The sequence below is a fragment of the Asterias amurensis genome, chromosome 18 (assembly GCF_032118995.1).
Source record: "Asterias amurensis chromosome 18, ASM3211899v1".
NCBI classification, from domain to species: Eukaryota; Metazoa; Echinodermata; class Asteroidea; order Forcipulatida; family Asteriidae; genus Asterias; species Asterias amurensis.
The window spans coordinates 14292317-14314827 of NC_092665.1; the positions used below are offsets into that span (position 1 = coordinate 14292317).

At 38.2% G+C, this 22511-nt stretch overlaps 1 protein-coding gene across 1 annotated transcript; it reads left to right on the top strand.

Annotated features, from left to right (window-relative positions):
* Positions 1–162: 162 nt before the first annotated feature.
* On the top strand, positions 163–21275 carry LOC139950330 (retinal rod rhodopsin-sensitive cGMP 3',5'-cyclic phosphodiesterase subunit delta-like). The gene is made up of 5 exons (XM_071948944.1): positions 163–363; positions 7250–7312; positions 10307–10458; positions 11177–11282; positions 14250–21275. The coding sequence occupies exons 1-5, from the start codon at positions 323–325 to the stop codon at positions 14329–14331; spliced, it is 444 nt and encodes a 147-aa protein (XP_071805045.1). The 5' UTR covers positions 163–322; the 3' UTR covers positions 14332–21275.
* Positions 21276–22511: the final 1236 nt, after the last annotated feature.

The following is a 22511-nucleotide window of genomic DNA, read 5'->3' on the forward strand; positions in this document are numbered from 1 at the left end:
GCTGCAAAAACCTAACTTCACATTACATTTAGCTTATATTCAGAAACATTTTGTCGAAAATACAGAGGGAAAACATTCGAGAAATTAAAGTGAGACATCTGCACCAACTACACGTTGGAAAAAATAATTCGCCTTGACAAGCTTCCCTAGTTGCAGGGCCATTCTGCAGTCGCCATCGTATAATGTATCTGTGTATCACTACCGGGCCGTTTCTTGGATTTTGATGATCTTTTTCCCACCAAAAAGCTGATATTTCGTACTTGGATCGTAGACGTTCTGCTCTGGAGTTGTGTTGAGGGACCGTTAGGGTAGAAGAGGCAACATGCCGAACAGAGCAGACGACATCATGAAGGGGTTCAAATTGTATCCTTTTTTTCTGCAAGATCATCCCGCGCTGTGCGTGTGTTTACATTGTAACTCATCATGTGTTAAAATTGAATTAAAAATGGGAGTGTAGGTCTTATAACTGTGTTAACTGTTAGTTAGGAGTTGGTGCATAGAGCAAGTCCTTGTTCTATGGTTAGTGTTTTGGGGTTGAGGCTGTAAATGTAAACATAATTTGGTTTAATAAAGCCTAGTTTTAAGTTTGAGCATCAGTGCGTTAATCTTCAAATTTCTGAAGCAGCACTTCAAAAAATTAAAGGAAGAAGAAATTATGATGATGCCTGGACCTGGACCTGGTCACGATGCCTGGTGCTGGTGTTATTATCAAACAGATTCAGATTGTGCAGAAGAAATCATGTCCATATCTTGCAACCACTTTTTTTAATTTGTGATGAAGTAGTATTTAATTTACTCAAATGAGATATTCCTTTTGGTAAAAAGTAGTGAAAAAGTGATGGCAGGATTATGTCAATCTTTCCAACTGTGCCTGACTTTGTACTGTAAAATAATGCTTAATCATAATCAATAAATCATAATCAATAAATCATAATCAATAAATCATACTCTTGTAGTAATTTCATTAAAACCCACTGACCCAGCTCGGGGGCAAAAAGTGTTTGCCTGTCATTCACAGTACTGATCATACATGGCAGTTGTTTAACAATATTAATAACTGTGGCTCCTTTTATTCGTCACTAAAAGTGACGCTCATGCACTTCAGCATTCTTCCTGCAAGCTATGCAGAGCTACTCAGGGCTGTATGCTTCGTTTTTGAAAGGACAAGGGCACCAAGGCATTTTCTCTTTGGCAAAAGGCACCCTACATGTATGAGGAAGTTGTAAATTTCTACTTGAGCGTTTCAAGGGTACCAAGGCAATGGCAAGGGGCAACGGAAGCAATCGCCTCCGTTGCCTCCGTGAAGTATCAGGCCTGGCTACTTTTTGAAGTATGAGACCTAGTTCTGTAGAGCAACTTGGTTTGACAAGGTGCTGCATGGTGCAATATGTAGCCAATCAAACCAGGAACACATTGTTTAAAGGCAATGGACACTATTGGTAATTACTCAAAATAATTATAAGCATAAAACCTTTCTTGATTACTAGTAATGGGGAGAGGTTGATAGTATAAAACATTGTGAGAAACAGCTCCCTCTGAAGTAATTTTCCACGAATTTGATTTCAAGACCTCAGATTAAGAGCTTGAGCATGTTGAGGTCTCGAAATCAAGCATCTGAAAGCACACAACTTCGTGTGACAAGGGTGTTTTCTTCTTTCATTATTATATCGCAAGTTCGATGACCAATTGAGCTCAAATTTTCACAGGTTTGTTATTTTATGCATATGTTGAGATACAGCAAGTGAGAAGAGTGGTCTTTGACAATTACCAATAGTGTCCACTGCCTTTAAATCATCAGTATCAGTAACTTCACCTGTTTATTATTCAGCAGTTGTTCTATAGGTGTTGAATTCAAATGAACATCATAATTGTTTATCAATTAATTGTTTATCAGATTTAAAAACTTCTTAAAAAATACATTCAAATTATGACGTAAAATTATTGTAAAAAAAAATTGAAATTGTTAAAAAATATACAGTTATGGTTTAGTTTCATTCTGTTTTAGTATGAAGTTTTCCCCCAAGCCGTGTTTCAAGTACCCTTGAACTGACCAAGACAAAACAAGTGAGAGAAACTGCTCATCATTGTTTTAAGCCTTGACCAAGACCGCAAGAATGGCTAATCAAGTTATAAAGCCAGCTTCAAGTGTTGTTCATCGGCGATTTTGATTCAGAACACTCTGAAACTGTAATTTGATTTCCAATTCAACAAAGCCCCGACGCAGGATTGGGAATCGTTTTAAAAGTATTCATAAAAACAGATAGAAAATGTATACAGAATCAGCTGGGAATTCATATATCTACACGTGTAGAAAAGTGGCCAAAAACAAATCCGTTTTGACCGCTGCATTTAAATCTTTTTATACAAAACTCATCTTGCTGGTTTCATTTGCATAATCGAACAAAATGTTCGCACGTCAGTGAAGTCTCATTGAACGTCAATTGAAGCAAATGGGCATTACTACTGCTTTGCTCTGTTGGTTGTCATGAAAACTAATTTGAAATCTGGGACTTAAGAAGTATCATGGAAAGTGATCTTGTTTTTGGTTATTTTTAATTTGCATTTGGAATTTAACTGTACATTTCATGTACCACTTAAAGGCCGCGTTTTCCAAATCGACTTCACATTTTTCCAGAATTTATGTGTCTCTAGATATAATTTTAAACAGATTCTTAAACCATGGTGGCACTTGTGGCAGTATTTTTTTCTTTTTTTTTTGAGATTATAACTTGACAGGTTGAGCAATGGTCGGAACCTTGCCTGTTTGGTTTTGCAACAACTTATTTATTTACAGTTAAGCTTAAAAGGCAATCCACAAGAGTTAACTGGCCCGACACTTTAAAGTGTCAAACCTTGAAAACATTAACCTCAGGCCATGTATGAGTGATTTAGTAGGATCATTTCTCACTCCATTGCCCCTGATGATTACCTTGGTGTCCCTTCAAATGCCCCAATAGAAGGTCACGTTTTCCTTGGCATAGAGGTGCCTTTTTATCGTGAAGAAAGCGCCTTGGTGCCCTTGCCCATTGAGTGTGGACTATAACGGATCCCATCCTACCAATCCTCATAGTTCCTCAAATCTGGACAGACCCATTAAAATACTCCCTCCCACTCTTCCCTTACACTCCTCCCCCTCCCCCTTTCCACTGACGAGGCTTATGGTTAATAGAACGATGTTCTGAAAATTTCATGCAGCTGAATGGAGTCAAATCATAACGCTTTCCTGACAAACTTTGATCGTAATTTCCAGACAATGGCCGTCTAGTCTGGTTGGGTGGAGAAGGAAATTCCAATTTGGCTAGGAGCAGGTGCTAGGGACTTCCCCTAGCTGCCAAAAGGCTCCATCTCGACCAACCAGGGCCAAATTTCATAAAGCCTGTAGGCACACAAAAAATTGCTAAGCACAGAAAAGTTTTGCTTAACAGAAATAGGTTACATTACATTTACAATATTGTTGTTACTGGTGCCCCAATAAATTTTTGCTTAGCAAAGACATTTTTCAAGCAGTACTTTCTGCTTAAAAACAGCTTTTTGAAATTGGGCCCAGTTCTTTGGGCCCAGGACCAATTTCATAGAGCTGCTTTTAAAGCAGTTAATATTGCAACCGATTTTCTGTCTTATACTTAGCAGGTTTGGAAAAATTGACCGCCTTGTTATTTTACCTTGGGGATAGATCAATACAAAGGCGGGTGGGTTGCGGCATGAATGTTTTAATAGGCCTAAGGCTCAGCATTTTCACCTGTTCACATTAACCTTGCCTCATTTGGACTCCACATTTAGAGTCGGGATACATACACCAGTTTCTAGTCTCCGGCTTTGAGTTGGGCTTCATTCTCCATTCTCAGGTCGGAAGCCCTAACCACATACGCAAAGCACGCGCAATTGTTAAAACAACCGCCAATTAAATCAATTGCCATTGGTATTTAAAACACAGCTCACAAATTCTATCTTCTGGTTGGTTTGAGCGTGTTAAATGTGTCTTGTTTTTAATTAGAAAGACACGCGAATGCGATGCGCTATGCCCATATCAACCAATGTTTACAGCAACCAGCATACCATGATGTACCTGAGGCAACCAGTACTTTACCCAAAACAACCAATACCCAGGGATGTAATTTCTCCATTTTAAAACGATTTCTGGGCCCCCCCCCCCCCCCCCATAAAAAAAAGAAGACTTCTATAACCATATAATATCGCCCCAGATTGCAGAGTAGGGCTTTTAAATCAAAGATGAATGTTGTTATTGGGCATCACGCGCGCAAAGCTTTCGAGCTCGCATGTTTTCACGCTTTGAGTTCATTTTTTTTTCACATCACTGTGTACTCATCTCACTATTATTGTTAAATGAATCTACACACTGCCCATGGATGATGATGTCACAGACAGGCAGGCTGAGCTCACCCCCTTTTATAAGAAAAAATTATAAATTTATGAAAATGCCATTAAAACTCAGCGCATAATACATCTATAGCTGTCATTGATGATAATGATAATGTGTTGCTAAAGGCCTTTCATTATATCTCGCTTGACAACGGATTTTGTTCCAGAGAAATTGCACTTGTTCGTCTTAAGTGCTCCATTTGACATGGCCACAATGTGTATTAACTCTTTTGACCTCCGCGAGGGATTTGTTCTTCGCTGAGTACTTAAAAGCGCTAAATCTCTGTCGCTTTCAGGCCTGATTAAATATCGGCTGTTCTTGGGTTTTATAAGCAGGGATGAGAAATTTCAGATTTTCATCTAGGTTCAGATTTTTTTATAATCTGGTCGATGAATAAATAGATGTTGTTTTCCTCTGATGTAATAGAAATCCTGCCAGAGCTGCTAAATTGCCCTGATCCTGCTGAAAATGTCTTGAAAATAAAGTAGTTTTAGCCATGTTCTGATGAATACGGTAGAAAATTGCCCTTAGTGGCAACGGGACCCAGTTAGCTTTTCGTTTTATAAGTCTAACAGATTTTTTTCATTAGCGTCCATACATGTACGTATCAAATTAGCCCCGAAAAGTTGAAAAAGTATCCCCCCCAAAAAAAAAAAAATTAAAAAAAATAAAAAAAAAAAAAAGAATAAAAAATAAAAATGATATAATGGAGCCCCATTTTTTTTAAACAACTGTGAAGTACAAACATTAAAGGGATCTAATTAGGCATAAATAACGGTCATATAGTTTGGAATGCTCTGCGATTTAAATCCCAAGCCATGTGAGAAAGGTCTGCATTGTATTAGCAGATGATGAAACAATTTCCTGGCATTTTTAACACATTACCAATTTGCTGCTGTGACATTTGATTCCCTGGTGGAATCATTTGGAGGGGAGGGGGGTTGTCTGAATGCTTGTACAAAGTCACGCATTGCAACCACATACATTTATTATCAGCCTGTTCTATCTTGCGCTGTCTGTTTTGTCAATTTGCAATATGTCACGATTGAAGGGGATTACTTAATTTGATCACAGGGGTGAAACTGTCACGACATTTGAATGATTTTGTCATCAAGGTTAGGATCAATGGGGAAACATTAATTGTACAACTTCGAGGTCTGCTGGGCCCAATTTCATAGAGCTGCTAAAAGACACTGGTGTATCTCAATATGCATAACTTAACAAACCTGTGAACAATTGAACCAAACTGGTCGTCGAAGTTGCGAAAGAAAAAAAAAACCTTGTTGTCGCACAAGTTGTGTGCTGCCAGATGCCTTGAATTTGAGACCTTATATGAGGTCTCAATTTCAGTTCTAATATTTTAAAAACTCTGTAACTTCAGAGGGGGTCATTTCTCACAATGTTTTATACTATCAACAGCTCTCCATTGCTTGTAACTCATTTCTGTATGTTATCATCAACATAAGCCCAGACAATCTTGTCAGAAAAATGTCTAGAAAATAAATAAGAAACAGAAATACACAGTTTCGTTTTGGAGTTGGAAAAGGTCAATTCGGTTGGCTACCTTTGTCTGACCAAAAGTTGGACAACTACATGTACTACGGCTGCTCTGGGCATTCTGGCACAAGCCACGGGACTAATGTTTTATGCCTATATGCGCTATCTAAAGCAATGATGTATGTGGGACTAAAGTGGTCCCCGAAATGTTCCAATACCCACAAAACTTTCATCATCTATAGCAACACACTTAGTAACAGCCGCTGCCACAGACATAGCTGCAGCCACAGACAGCTCTAGCCACCTAATCAGACACTGGCTTACATGTTTGTAATGTATACCGTTTAAATTGTTCCCTTCTTGTACACTTTTTGCTGTCATCGATTATCTTTTGTTCGGTCAGTAATCAAAAATTAAAAATAATATTAATATCTAGTTTTTCCCAGACATATTGTCCTTTATGAAATTTACAGTGGCTGCTTGAAATATTTAAAAGGCATGGGTTTTCATGATTACAGTCGTATTATATTACGCACGTTACTACCCTTGTCCATTAATTATGAGGTCACACTGAGACATCTGTTGTAAAATCAATACATAATGTAATTTGTTGCTTGTACTGAGTTCACAATACGCTCTGATGCCAAAGGAGGCTTTATTTACAGTTGACGAGCATGAAATGTCATAACAGGTACAGGGTAGATCTATATATTTATTTAAGCCTATCAGGTCATACATGACAACACATTATTGCAAATTAATCACCAAGATCAGAGTGTACACAATGAGCCATTCAGAATAGGCAATGTTTTGTGTTTTTCTAATTCTCTCAAAATTGCTTCCACTCACCCACCCATTCAATCAACCTAAATTTCCGTTTTCAAAACAATGAACGGCTTCATTATCTTTACATTGAAGAACAAATTCATGCCTATATAAACCACCTGAATGAATCCCACCCGAGAGATTCACTGTACCCGTGGATTTTCTTTTTTTTTTTTTTTTTACAAAACTCTAGAAATCTGACCAGTGCTTATAATGAGAAAATTCATGTGATGATATTTAATTCCCCGCTGCCAAAACATAGGGTTCGAACTGCCTCTAGCTACCGGGCAACCTCGGTAGTCTAGTTGGTCAAGACACTGCTCTAGAATTACAAGGGTCATGGGTTCGAATCCCACCCGAGTAACATGCCTGTGATATTTTTTCACAGGACTCGGGAAAGTTCTGAGTATACAGTGCTAACACACATTGGTGTATATGGGTAAAAACCAAAATAAATATTTGTTATCCCGATGCAAATTTAACATCTCTTTCTCCATTTTGAGGAATCAGGTAGTTAATTTCCTTGACCCAAAGCAAATTTTTCAGAAATTGGATGAATTTACGAGATGCAGAGTCAGGGAAGATACTGTGGCAGGGAAGCGAAGATTTGTAAGTATTCACCTAAAACACTTGGTGTATGCCAACATATGCATAAAATAACAAACTTGTGAAAATTTGAGCTCCATTGGTCGTCGGAGTTGAGAGATAACTATAAAAGAAAAAAACACCCTTGTCACACGAAGTTGAGTGCTTTCAGATGCTTGATTTCCAGACCTCAAATTCTAAATCTGACGTCTCGAAATCACTTCAGAGGGAGCCGTTTCTCACAATGTTTTATACTAACAACCTCGTTACCAAGTGAGGTTTTATGCTAATAATTATTTTGAGTAATTACCAATAGTGTCCACTGCCTTTTATAGGGTACAAATTCAAACCGGGGACCTTACTATAACAAAAGAGAAAATAGGGTTTCGGTTCGGGAAAGGCCCACAGTTGGAACACGTGTACAATACCAATAGGAGCTGCTAATAAAAAATAAAAATAAAAAGTTAGTGTATAAACAAAAGAGAGACAATAGGATGTCCACACAGGGGCAGAGTCACACTCGCGTGCGTTGGCAGTGTGTGTAAACGGCCACTGCTTGTATATTTTAGGGTGATATACGAGGCATTTGACAGGAAACCAGTTCCGTTTTATGCTGATAATTATTTTGAGTAATTACCAATAGTGTCCACTGCCTTTAAAGTGTTCCCAAACTCTTTTCCTTCCACAGAAGTAACCCCCTCCCCTAAAATCCTCCGAAGAGTTCCTGAGATTACAAGTATCGAGTCCAACAAATGTATACAAACCACTCTGAGGTTGCAAAATAGCCTGGGGTCGATTTCACATAAATAAGTCGTAGTGTAACTTAGGCCTGGCCTAGTCATTAAAAACCTAAGGCTAGTCCTAAGTTAGGAGATATAAGACTAGTTTAGTCTTAAAGGCAGTGGACACTTTTGGTAATTACTCAAAATAATTATTCGCATAAAACCTTACTTGCTGACGAGTAATGGGAGAGTTTGGTAGTATAAAACATAGTGAGAAACGGCTCCCTCTGAAGTGACACTGTTTTTGAGAAATAAGTAATTTTCAACGAATTTGATTTCAAGACCTCAGATTTAGAATTTGAGGTCTCGAAATCAACCATCTAAAAGCACACAACTTTGTGTGACAAGGGTGTTTTTTTCTTTCATTATTATCTCGCAACTTCGATGACCAATCTTGAAAGCTCAAATTTTCACAGGTTTGTTATTTTAATATGCATTTTTTTTATAAGGCGATACACCAAGTGAGAAGACTGGTCTTTGACAATTACCAATAGTGTCCAGAGTCTTTAACTCTTTGTGAAATCCACCTTAGGTCCCTTTAAAAATTGCATTTATAATGTAGTAACCATGACTGCTGTTGACGATGCAGGCAACATGAGTGCAATTACTAATTCAGCTATTTAAACCAGTTTGTGATGGCAATGCTTCACATGGTTTTTTTTAAGAATAATAATCAGTCTAGGGTGCTTATAATCTACGACTGTCACAAAGCGCTTATTAAGACAGGTGTGCTAAGTACTTGAATTTTATAAGAGGGTTTACAAGGCTCTTCCATGGTCGTGTCCATGCTGCTCAAATGCTATCCCTCCAGTAGTTGAAGTCTGCAAGCACAGAAATTTGCTAAGCACAAAATAATCTTGCTTAGCAAATCAAGCTTACCAGCCAGAATACCATATAGTTACCATTGCTGCGACTGGTACCCCAGTAATTTCTTGCAATACTTTTTTGTGCTTACAGGCTTTATGAAATTTTGCCCCGGGCTCTTTTACATGCATTTATACACAACGCAGGGGATCTATACATGTAGTTTATTCCTATCTGATAATGGTTGAGTGTCTTGCTGAAGGACACAAGTGTCAAGACCAGGGCCCAATTTCATAGAGCTGCTAAGAACAAAAATTTGCTTAGCATGAAATTTCTTCCTTGATAAAAACAGGATTACCAACCAAATTTCCATTTGTTGCATACTTCTTGTTACTGGCCTGGTATTCAGCTGTTGTTTGCTTAAATCCTGAAAATCACGTGGAAATTTGGTTGGTAATCCTTGTTTTTAACGAGGAAGAAATTTCATGCTAAGCAAATGTTTGTGCTTAGCAGCTCAATGAAATTGGGCCCAGGACTCAAACCCACACACACTCTGTTGATCAGTAAACACCAGAGCTCAAGTCAATTGTGCTAGATTGCTAAACGATTTGACGACTAATTGACCCCTTAATGTTGGCCTTATTGGACTTTGACTGTCTGTGTTGAAGAATAGGATCACAATATTCAGTTACATTGTAGTAATACATGTACATGTATTGTGGCAGAGTGACTTACACTGTTCATACATTTTTGGTTTCAGGGCAACACTGTAATAATTCTGAGTATTCAATCTCTCTTGTTCATTGTATGCGCTAGACCAGGTGCCAATATCAATGAAATGTTTATTTAAGCGCAAAAAGTAGCCATTAAAGTCGCTATCAGAATAAGACTTCCTGCCAAAACACCATGCCATGTGTACCATTTGTGACATGTACCCTGCTCGTTTTTTTTGCTAAACAGAAACTTTGTTAGAAATACTTTAAGTGCTTAAGCAGCTCCATCAAATTGGACCCAGTGGACTATAAGCAACCAAATTTGCTAACTGTAGCATCTGGAGAACTTTGCATGAAGGGCTAGCAGTAAGTGAGGGAAGGTTAGCATGCCTTTCTGTGTTTACAGTTAGCAACACTTTGAAGTGACAATCAAAGAGTAAGCACAAAATCAACCCTTTAACAGCACCTCTGTCCACTCCAAATCCTACTGCATTTTTTTATTATTTTTTTTTTATTGATTGATAACCAGTTAATGGAATGATTTGTTGACCGACTGATCAATTTTCAATTGATTAATATGTTGATTCATTTGCCCTCCAACTTATAAATACAAACTCGTTTTCTACAGACTGGAGAGGTGTTGCTCGGCTTACATGAACTCTAATTATTCTCGAGTCCCTTCCGTCAACTTTGTCTCTCTCTCTCTCATTCCTTTACAGATCACAACCCGAGACGGAACACGAAGCCCGGGTACCAAAGAAAATACTCAAATGCAAAGCCGTGTCGCGGGAAATCAATTTCTCCTCGCTGGAAAAGATGGAGAAGTTTAGGCTAGAACAGCGAGTCCTCTTCAAAGGAAAATGTCTGGAAGGTACGACAGCCTCTCGTAGTAGACTAATCAATCAACCTGTCACTCTCCCTCCCTTTCAAATGAATCTTGGTTCCCAGCACTATATTGGACACCTTTCTCGGTATTGGCGGGAACTGGCAGTGTCTGCCCTGCTTGAGCGAGAAGTGCTATACCGATAGTAACAAATTTGGCTGTTATCGGTAATTTATGCGGCATCTGAAACGAGGCGTAGTCTATGCTCAGTTAGCTACATCACAAATGTCAGCTGTTTTGCAGCTTGCATCCATGCAATGAGGCAACTCATCCATCCATGAGGCACAAAATGATACCAACCTTTTATGAGGGGGGGGGGGGGGGGGTTGCAAATGATTGTTAGGGGTCTACTGATGTATTTTAGGGTATATTCGGTTGGGAATAATATGAGATTAAAGTGTAAGCACAACATTGGTCAAAGTATTGAAGTTATAAATGTTCAATGGGAATTCCCTGCTTCTGTAAAGCTGTTAAGCAGAAAATACTGCTAAGCAAATTTATTTGCTAAGCGAAAAATGAGTGGGGCATCAGTTGCAACTATATTAACCTTAATAAATGTTGGCATGTAACCAGTTTCCGTTAAGCAATATCTTTCTGTAGTTAGCAAGTTTTTTGTGCTCACAGGCTTTGTGAAATTCGCCCAGAATCTGTGTGTGCTGTATCCAATTCATCAAGTATTAAAATATGTCACTGATTGCTACAACAGAATGGTACTTTGACTTTGGCTTTGTAATACCCAACTCAACCAACACATGGCAGTCTCTGATAGAAGCAGCTCCTGAAAACCAAATGATGCCTGCAAATGTACTCAGGTAAGTTCTCCTCCTCCTCCTTTCTACCCACTCCTCCTCCTCCTCCTCCTCACCTACTCCTCCTTGCTACCCACTCCTACAAAGACACCCTTTAAAGCACTGGACACCTTTGGTAATTGTCAAAGACCAGTCTTCTCACTTGGTGTATCCCAACATAATGCATCAAATAACAAACCTGTGAAAATTTGAGCTCAATTGGTTGTCGAAGTTGCGAGAGAGAATAATGGAAGAAAAAACACCCTTGTCGCACAAGTTGTGTGCTTTCAGGATGCCTTGAATTAATTCGAGACCTCAAATATTTGACCTCAAAAACTATGGTACTTAGAGGTAGCCGTTTCTCACAATGTTTTATACTATCAACATCTCTCTATTGCTTAACAAGCAAGTAAGTTTTTATGCTAGCAATTATTTTTAGTAATTACCAATAGTGTCCAGTGCCTTTAAACCCCCTCCTCACGCCCCCCCCCCCCAATCCCAACTCCACTACTCCAGACAAAGACATCCATAGTGTAAAGGATTTCACCATTCAGAAAGGGTGACACCTAGGATTACATATTCTAAAGCAAAGAGGCTAATTATAGACAAAATACATAAAAACACATGTCCATTTATTAACCCAAATCACCAGAGGTCGGTCCACACCATAGTTCTTGGTGCTGTGTTGGGAAGTCATCATTCATTTATTACTGTGTATTGAGCATTCTAGGCTAGGCATCACATGGTTAGACATAATTATATGTATGTATTGTATAGCTGCAGGCCTACTGTGATCAGTGCGCTTCAAGTACAGGGGCTAATTTCATAGAGCTGCTTAAGCAAAAAATTTGCTTAAGCACGAAAATAGCTTGCTTATTTTACACATGTTACTGGCAAAAATGTCATGCCACAAACATTGCTTGTGACTGGTATTTAGCTGTTGTTTACTTAGCATAACAATTGAGTGGAGTCTTAGCTGGTAATCTGATTTTACTAAGCAAAGATTTTTTTTTTGCTTAAGCTCTATGAAATTGGGCACAGAAAGTAGCTAAGCACAACAAAATTATGCTCACAATATTAAGTTAGAAATCCGAAAATCTACTCAGCTGTACCGGGTGTCTCAAAAAAAACTATACACTTTTGAAATTGCTGCCGAATAAAAAATAAACGATTCTGGAAAAAAAAAAGTTTTTGTTTATGGATAGCTTATGGTCTCAACTTTCATATGACACCAAAAACTACGAAAATAATTCATGGCTGGGTTAGCACTGCTCACTTTTGTGAAGGGTTAAAAATAAGGCTGCGCAGGAATTATCCTTCCAATTTGAGAGCTTACAAAATTGAGGGTGATGTAATAAATTCATGCTCAAATACGATCAGTTTTGGTTTGCTGAGTGAAGGTTATGGTTTATTGAACCATTTTTTTAAATATTCATAAGTGAACAGGAAATGCATTTTTGTTCTTGTAGCATTGTAACTTTCCCTGATAGACTCAGTGGTGTCTTCATGTGAGTCGCGATTGTGTGATGGTACATGTAGCAATTGCCATGTTACAAACTGTGTTTGTTTTTGAACATCTGTGACTTTGAATAAAAACCTTCATCCCGCATTTCAGTTATTGTAAGATGAGTTGAACACTTCATTGGTTTTTCTTAATAATCAGATGGGGATTATGTACAAAGATTGTTCAATAATACGTTTTTTTGAAAACAGGAATGTCAAAGATGTTGGCTACTTATTCTTCAGGTTACCCATTGACCTCAGGCATGCAACTCTTCCGCGTTTCCGCAGAGTTCCACGTTTTTTTTCTCTTTTTTTTCGGATTTTTTTCTTTAGCCTAATATATGCCTGGCATTAACAGTGTACAGCTACAACCATGTAAAATAAGCCTAGAACATGCTAAAAATGCACCTACACTGTAAGAGCATATAAACCTTAACATTTTCTAGGGTACCATTGTGGGTATCATGTCCCGTGGCGTTTCGGCTGCCTCGCTCCGCACTTGCGTTGTGCCTTTGAAAATGTTCCTATTTTTTTTTCAACGGGTAGTTGCATGCCTGTGACCTGAAGTAGCCAAAATCTTGGATTGAACTGTGTAAGCTACAAAGGACTTACCTCTCACAAAGGGAAGGCTAATTCCTGCGCAGCCTTATTTTCAACCCTTCACAAAAGTGCGCAATTCTCAAACAATCATGAATTATTTTCAGAGGTTTTGGTGTCATATGAAAGGTGAGACCATAAGCTATCCTTACACCTAAACCTTTTTTACCAGGCAAGTAGACACAAACATGGTGTTACCGCAAACCAAATATATATTGATACCTTACCATGCAATGCCTCAAATCCTGTACATACATATTAAGTTCACCAGCTAAAATACCAAGTCACAAGTACCATGTGTGACTGTATCCTGTTTATTTCTGCTGAACAGAAACATGTTAGGCAATGTTTTCTGCTTCAGCAGCTCTATGACGACAGTTGACACTGGGACCACACCTGTACAGATCAGAGGCAGTAAACAAAATACAAACATAAAAGGCTTCTATTTGTATGAATTGAAAAAAGCCACGGATCACCGTAGTGAGGATCCATTTAAGTGTAAATGTGAACTGTTCATTTGCGCATTCAAAGTCGTCATTTAGTGGGTGCGCTGGTAAATCTTCCTTTTCATCAGCATTTTTTGTGTACAATTACAGTGAATTAAGCCCTTTGTTTGCCAGGGAGACCTTCGGATCTACGGCGGACGAATAAAGGGGAAACTGTGCATTCGTTTTTAATGTGTGTTGGCTTGTTTTTAAACAGTACAGGAAAAGCTGGCACTCATGTAACAAATGAGATCGCTGCTTATTTTGTGGAATGAAATAACTTGTGTCTTTAAAACTTGTTAAGTTTGCTGACTGCAGACGAGTGAGTTGAACAATTAGGATTTTTTTCAGTTGAGATCGCGAAGCCTAATGTAATTCTCTCATGGTTTTTTTGTCTAACTAACAGTGGGAGTGTTGTCATAGAAACCAAATTCTTCGATGACGACCTTCTTGTAAGTACATCCAAAGCCCGCCTCTACTACGTCTGAGAGCTGTCAGGTTCAATTAGACTTAAACTAATGGAGCACCGAGACACACCATCATCAGGTTTTTATTAGTATTTTTCTTATAAAACGAAAACAAAAAAACCTCCACACTGGTGAAACCTTTTGGCAAGGCCTTCGTGTTTGTGGAAACCTTATTTTATATATATCTGACGTTATCAATAGAATGCAATCTTGACCTTATAGAGTAGATGACCCTAATGTGACCTTTGACCTCGTGAGCGGGGTGGCAGAGGTAGAAAAAAAAACCTTGCGCTCTTTAGAAAGCTAAGTAAAGTTTTACAAGTACAGTTAATTGGTGTCATTTACATTTAAAAAAAATTGGTTCGATCTTTGAGGCATGGGGTAAATATTTGGTGGTTACAATATGGGCGTTTGAATATAACACAAGGTGCGTCCCCCACAGTTCAACCAGGAATAAGCCGGTTACAAATCATGTGAAAAAAAATCTGGCTACATGATTCACTTAAGTTCATTTGTCGCAGTGGTTTGCATGGAGATAACTCAGCTAGGGCATATTTCTCTGCAGTACGTGTTTATAGCATAAGGTTGTCCAGTGAATATTTTTCACACTCGCTCATGGCAGTCATTGCCAAGGTCCTGAACTTCCAACTTCCAATGCAGAGTTGAGTTACGGGTGTGATATTTTGATTTGACCGCGTTTAGGTAAAAATAGGGAGTTTTCGTTTTGGACGATGGATGGTTCCGCAGCAGTAATGATGACATTTGGCGTCATCTGCGCATGCGTCGGCTTTGAGGAAGGTCGTCCCTCAATTTCTACGACAGTACTTGGGGTGTAACTGCGTTGTGCTGAAAACGACAACATTTGGCTGAAAACTATTAACCGTCGCAGAACCATCCATCGTCGAAAACGAAACCTGCCTAAAATAGCCTTTTCTGGACAGACTGTGTAGGACGCACTGAAGTATGAAATAACCCATTTTAGTGCTACTGTGTAAGACTAAAAAGAAATATTGTCAGAAATGTACTTTTTACATTCCATTACTCCAAGCCAAAATGTGTAATACGAAAAGGGAAGCCCACTTTTTAGATGCATGATAAAATACCGTCCTGATTAACTAGAAATGAGCATGTATTTGTAAATAATTAATCATTTGAAGAAGGCGAGAAAAAACAAATGGAATCATCACCCAGTTAACTGTATTCTATGCCTTTTTTGTAATTTTATCCTATTAACATATTAGTCCTAAAGTCTAATGCATTGTCAGAAACCAGTATTCAAAAAAGCTTTTCTTCTGTTTGTTATCTTTGTGTTAAACTCTGTAAATTTCTTTTTAGTGTGAATCTTCTAAGATGCTAATGGTAAACTAAACGGACGCATATCAATGTTCCAGGCTTGTGCGTTGGAGACGTTGTACATTTGAAAACGTAGTGAGAGGAAGAAAAAGATGTTGTAAAATAAATTATGATTCCGACAAAAATGTCCTGAGGCTGTGTGCATAGTGGAAAAGAAATGGTGATTAAATTTGTCGAAAGAACAAAGATTGTATCTGTCTTAGTGTGTGGGTCGGAGACAAACAGTTCTATTACATGTATAGGCTGTCTTATTTGAAAACAGAAAAAAAAACTACTCAAAGTCCATCAAAATACTGTCAGGTTTTTACTTCTTAATTGGATGATCACCTTTCTTAATTTTGAAGCAATTTTTTTAATATCTTTGTTCGGGGATGCTAGTTAGAAGCTATGAAACCATAAACTGCCGTGTTGCCAGGGATCACACCTCCCAAACAAAGATATCGCCAACATAGGGCTACGATAGCTCAGTTTGTTGACTCTCACAGGTGACTCGTATTGTTTCTTTCTTGATCATTTGCCCTTTAGTTCAACATTACATTGACAAAACCCAAAGTATGACCTTACCTTTAAACCATGTTTTTACTTGCTACATGTATGCTGCATGGCAACATTTTTGGAGGGTTTAGTGGTTACAATGCCAGAATATTCCAGATACCAATCCACATGAAAATTCCTCATTTATAAAAAGTGCTCAGGAGGCCTGTGGTAGTCACTTTATGCTAATCAATCACTTTGTGGTAATCACTTTGTGGTAATCACTGTGTGGTAATCACTGTGTGGTAATCACTGTGTGGTAATCACTTTGTGGTAATCACTGTGTGGTAATCACTGTGTGGTAATCACTGTGTGGTAATCACTTTGTGGTAATCACTGTGTGGTAATCACTTTGTGGTAATCACTTTGTGGTAATCACTGTGTGGTAATCACTTTGTGGTAATCACTTTGTGGTAATCACTGTGTGGTAATCACTTTGTGGTAATCACTGTGTGGTAATCACTTTGTGGTAATCACTTGTGGTAATCACTTGGTGGTAATTTACTTCGCCTGATTTTTCTATTTGAAGACAATCAGATCTCACGAATGTACTCATCCAATTAGTAGCCCCCCCCCCCCCACCCCCTCCACTGACCATTCCTGGAAACTCATGCAACTGACAGATGCAAACACTTAAGTCCCCGCCGTCTGATATATTTATAAATAGCTATGTATTTGTATATTTTGCCCATGTGACCAGTTCTGTTTTTCAAGATGGCGGATTTTAAAACAACCCAATGCATTTTCACAATAAGACACATTGCCCCCTAAAGATAATTTCAGTTTTATAAAGTAACGGTAAAAATTTGAGTGAGTTTTGACATGACTGAAGATTTACTCCACTAAAAATAATGTTAAACTCTTGAGATGCATAGTAAACCCTCTCACTATTGGTTCCATTTTAAATGAGTTGACTAATCATTTGAAACCATATGACTGCATAGGTTTGCATGGTGTCAAATTGCAGTGGCAAATTGTACAGATGCATTTACTATGATATTGTAGGCTATATGTAGTTTATATATAATTTAAAACCACAGTATGGTCAAAGTGTATGAAGGTTGACACTGTAATGCAGGCTAGTATATTGCATTCAAAAAAAGTGTATGCAATATTGCAGGCTTGCACTGATCGTTCAAAACCACAGTGCATGATATTGAATGGTCAGACAGTAGGAGGGTTGACTGTGTACTTGTAGATACATTCATCACATAATATCATATTGCGGACTTGCATAGTGCATTGATCATTCAAAAGTAGTGGATGGTAGTGAATGGTCAGTGAGTATAGGAGCATTAAACAATTCTCAACTTTTGCAAATTTTAGACAAATTAATTTGAATCGTTATTCTGATGTCGAGATGTGCATTACTGGTCAGCGAAATTCCATCAATTTAGAACCTGAATCATTCGCTTCCCTTAAAATCGAAGAAGCATTGCTGTGATTATCTCTCTATTCATTACTGGCATTCTTTATGTCAATGACCAGTGTGTACAAAATCAAGGTCTTATCGTCTCTACACAAATAGACTCAGAGCTGTAGTGCTACGGGGAAAGAGGCACGTCCATGGCGAAAACCACTAATTTGATTTAACACATCTATTCTGGATCATGGTTCACAATAGTTCCTGATGGTTGGAGAGATCTAGTGTGAAGATATTTGTGTATTCTGGAATGGCTCCATTTTTGGATGAGGAAAGTGGAAGGAATAGGTTGGCCTGATGGAAGACGCGTAGATGGGGGTATTTTTATCATTGTATTAATTTTTAAAGATGCATGATGATGACAGCTTCCACTGCAGGCTTGGATCTGTGTGGGCCCAATTTCACAAAGCTATTAAGCAGAAAATGTTGCTTCGTAAATTTCTTTGCTATGCAAAAAATTGAGTAGGGTACCAACTTATGGAATTTTGGCTGGTAACCAAATTTCTGTTAAGCAAGATTTTTCTGTGCTTAGCCAGTTCTTATGCTTATGGGCTTTCTGAAATTGGGCCCTGGCTCAAATTTCATAAAGCTGTGTTAAGAAGAAAACCCTGCTTAGTAAATTTCTTTCCCAAGCGAAAAATGATAGAGTCACAGGTTTGGATGTCCAGGGCTTAATTTCACAAAGAGCTAAGATTGATCTTAAGTGCGATCAATCAATCTAAATTGTGAGGTCACAATACAAATCACTATGGTGACACTCGTCAACTCGAATATTAGTGTTTTGTGAAATCCAGCCCAGGGGTTTATGAGTAAAATCTCCCAGGACATGCAGATGAAATGCTGTAGCGAGGGGGCAGGGCACACAGGAAGGTGGGGTGGGGAGAAAGATTAGAGGACGGTGCCCCCTTGACTAAAGATATTTAAGTCTTGGCGTTATTTTAGGTATTAGTAGAAACCTTAGTCTTAGATATTATTTACAATCTTGAGGGACAAGTAGTGTCATCATTAAATAAGGGGGACTGTTGTCACAGCCATAGCTGGGTTCGATTTCATGACTTTGCTTACCGTGAAATTCTTTGCTTACGGTAACTGCAAAACACATATTTTTATGGACTGAAAGCACAGAAAAGGCGGCTTGACGTTTATTGATTTCGAATTTTCTTCTCGAAGAGTGAGCTCAAAATTCCTCATTTCGGTTCGTGTCAGTGCCCTTGGAAAGGCTTGAGTTGAGACCCCCCCCCTCTTCCGACTTGCTTGTCCCTGTTTGATCAGGGCACATGATTTATTTAGTATTGAGAAATACTCATAAAATGCTGCTAAAGAATGGGTCTGTGAAATGAGTTTCCATGGTAACAATGATACACATTTTATTTCTGTTGTAAACATTTGTTTTGGGCTTCACGATGTTTTTGTTTTTTTACATTATTTTGTAACCGTAGAAAGCAACTTTCACATTATGAATATAGGAAGGTGTAGAGTTGAATGTAACAGCTAATATTTGTACTTGTATGATGTGCTTGATTTGTATATTTATTACATTAAACTAAATTGTGTATACGCACTAAAGTGAAACTTTACCAATTCAAGAAATTGGTTCACTTGTTATAAGTATATAAGTGCCTGTTGAAAAAAAGCCGAAACATTGTGATCCATTTAGATGTAGACTGTTAAGTCGGACATAAGGAGCTTTAACCCCCCACAAACAAATATAAATAGTATTATGCAGTTCTTAAACAGCATTTTGTCTATGTCTGACGGGCATCTCAAAGGCTATTTTATTTTCTGGATGGGAGGCCTTTTCAAAATCACAGCTTGATTTTGAGGGTAAGGCCATTTTTATTTTTCAAAGGGCACATTGGAAAATGTTAATGTCTATGGGAAACTTTTGATGGGGCACCAAGGCCAAAACCCGGGGCAACTAGAGGCAATGGCTTCCATATAATTCCAGGCCTGGCGGCTTTGGCTCCGGCTTAGATTACAAGGTGTTTTGACACAATCTTCAGTGTGTGTAGCTATAATCGTGCCAGCAAATTGCAGGGAAAATTCCTTCTGTAAAATTTAACAATCCACAACCAATGAAGGCACCAACACTTGGTTGGTTCTTAAAGGAACACGTTGCCTTGGATCGGTCGAGTTGGTCTTTGAAAAGCGTTTTGTGACCGTTTGTTATAAAATGCATATGGTTAGAAAGATGATGTAAAAGTAGAATACAATGATCTACACAAATATGCCTCGAAATTGCGTGGTTTTCGATTTACCTCGTCCAATAACACGGTCGGCCATTTATGGGAGTCAAAATTTTGACTCCCATAAATGGCCGACCGTGATAGTTCGCGACGTAAAAAGAAAACCGTGCAATTTTGAGTGATACTTGTGTGGATCATTATATTCTACTTTTAAAACATCTTTCTAACCATATATATTTCATAACAAAACGGTTTCAAACGCTTTTGAGTGACCAACTCGTCCGATCCAAGGCAACGTGTTCCTTTAATTGTTCTGATCTTTTGAATATGAAGAGAATTTTTTTTAAAGTTTTCTGTAAAATCTTAACTTTTTGGGTTTTTTTGTGCGATATTTTCTAAGTAAGAATACCATGTTCTTTATATCTGTATTCAGTATGTAGGCCTGTTATGTTTAAAACTGCTAAAAATGGTATTCTTGAAAATTTAAAAACATCTTCTGTCGAGGTAAAATGTTTCTATCAAGATTTTTGGGGATTGACACAAGACATACTTTCTTGAAACAATTTTTTTTCTTATTTCAACAATACACATTAAATTATTTTTAGCAGTGTAGCACAGTCATATAAACAAATGGAAACAAATAGTCAACAAAAATATGAATAATTTGTCATCTGTTCACCCAATACTAATTAGAGTTTTAGAAATACATTTTAGCATTGAAGCGGCCAAGGGCCAATTTCAGAGATTCTTGAAACACTGCACATTTTTACGAACCACAAAAATGTCACAGTGTGTATTATGTATGCATGGTTTATGAATGGTGCCCAGCTAATTAAGTTGTCTATTTTTAAGTTAGAAGAGTCAGGCATGGAACTTTTACGCTGATTTCCTCTTTTCATTTTCAAAACAGTGCCATAGCAAACTTTTTACAAAAATGTACAAAAAAGTATGATTAGCCATTTGCCTAGAAAGTTGCACGTCTGAAGAATAAACTGTCTGTAAATCGAGCCCAGGTTGTCACACAGGCAAGTGCAGCTTTGGAACCAGACCCTTTGCGTATGACGCCAGAACAGCGCCCTCACGGAGGTCAATGAAGAGCCATCATTGGCTGTGCGCTGTGCGCTGCATGTACACATTTCCATAAGCCATTTTGAGGTGCCACAGCCATATGACACTAGTAGGTTTGGGTAAAAACTTTCTGTAGATACTCGAACCAAACCGTGCAATCCTACAGCGTCCTCCATACCTCAAAAAGGCTAATTGTTTGGCAATGGTGGTCAATGCAAGTGGTTCATTCATTTGTGTATACATGTTTTGGATTTAATATTATTAGTTGTTGAATAACTGTATGCATTATTTTACTATTTTACCAATCATTGCGTTTTCCTACAAATCTTAGGAAAACAAAATTGTCAAGGATGAATTTCTGTATACAGAAAGTATTCGAAATATATAGGTAGTGAAATTTTCGTTGTGTTTTCCCTGTTGTCATTCTTTGTCTTTTCAATTATTACAAAATAGTTTTCTTGTTTGTTGAAATGTCACATTAACTGGGTATGTGCTATTAATGTCGCCTAGTGTTGACTATGTCCAACTCAGCCACCCAAACAATTTCTACATCACTGTTTCAGTTATTATGTAACACCCGATTATAATAAAGCTGGAGGTGATGTCCTAAAATTTAGTTTTTGAAAAAAACTACAAAAAAAACTTTAAAAAGAGAGGTTTTAGGTAATGGATTCATGACAGCAGTGCTACTGTAAAATGGTGGGGTTGGGATGGAGGCATGGGGTAACCCCCCTTCTATCACTTTCTATTCTTGCTATTTTCCCCATCCCCCTAGCCAACCTTTTGAGCGGACGGCTCTCTTTTATCATCGGTCTTATCATAGTAATGGCGACAATGATTATACTATTGTTATAAGACAGCCATACTGGTCCAACAAGGTGGGCTATCCCCACACCCTATTCACTCTATTTAATTTTCACCCAAGCCATTTGCGAGTTAGATTTGATTAACCCACACCTGTGACGTCATGCTATTGTTAAATCGCTCCATGATTTTGCATTATCCTATACATAATGTCTGGTACAATGACTGCACATGATTCGGGGCAAGCTTTTGTATAGCACCCTCTAGATGAGCAGACCCTGGTACCATTGTGCCATACACATCCATTCAGAATTGTGTATGGGTGTTCACCTTCTCTTATGAACTACGCAAAAGCTTGCCCCCAAATCATGTGACATAGCAACTGTCTCAATAGTCTGAGGAACTCAAACTCAAGTGGTGACTTGTGACTTGAAGCCCGTCATTGTACCAATATTAAAATCGAACACGCAAATGCACCCAGTAATGCAACGGCGGCGTTTCCCTAGTTCAGAATAATGCTGGTGTAAATCTGTTTGGATGTGATAAATCAATGGTTTTTCAGAACTGGTATTTATTTTGGTATTGGTTTGTTTACATTCCATTCGTGGCCACAGGGCAACTTCCTAGAATGTGACAACAATATAAAAACATTCAACAGAAAAATACATGCAAAACACTGTAACAGTGTATAGTTCTTGGGAAGGTTAACAAGCTGTATTCCAGGCAAATGCCTGTACGATATTGAAAGGTTTGCGGTAACACCATGTAATGACTATCTCTAACGAGTTGGGGTGGTTCTGAAAAGAACCATTGGTTTCAACTCGACGTTTCGA

Excerpts from the sequence above, each read along its gene's own strand:
- LOC139950330 (XM_071948944.1), top strand. The coding sequence starts at position 323 with ATGCCGAACAGAGCAGACGACATCATGAAGGGGTTCAAATT. Across the intron at positions 364-7,249 it reads ATCATGAAGGGGTTCAAATT|AAATTGGATGAATTTACGAG; the intron begins GTATCCTTTTTT and ends CAAATTTTTCAG. Across the intron at positions 10,459-11,176 it reads CAAAGGAAAATGTCTGGAAG|AATGGTACTTTGACTTTGGC; the intron begins GTACGACAGCCT and ends TTGCTACAACAG.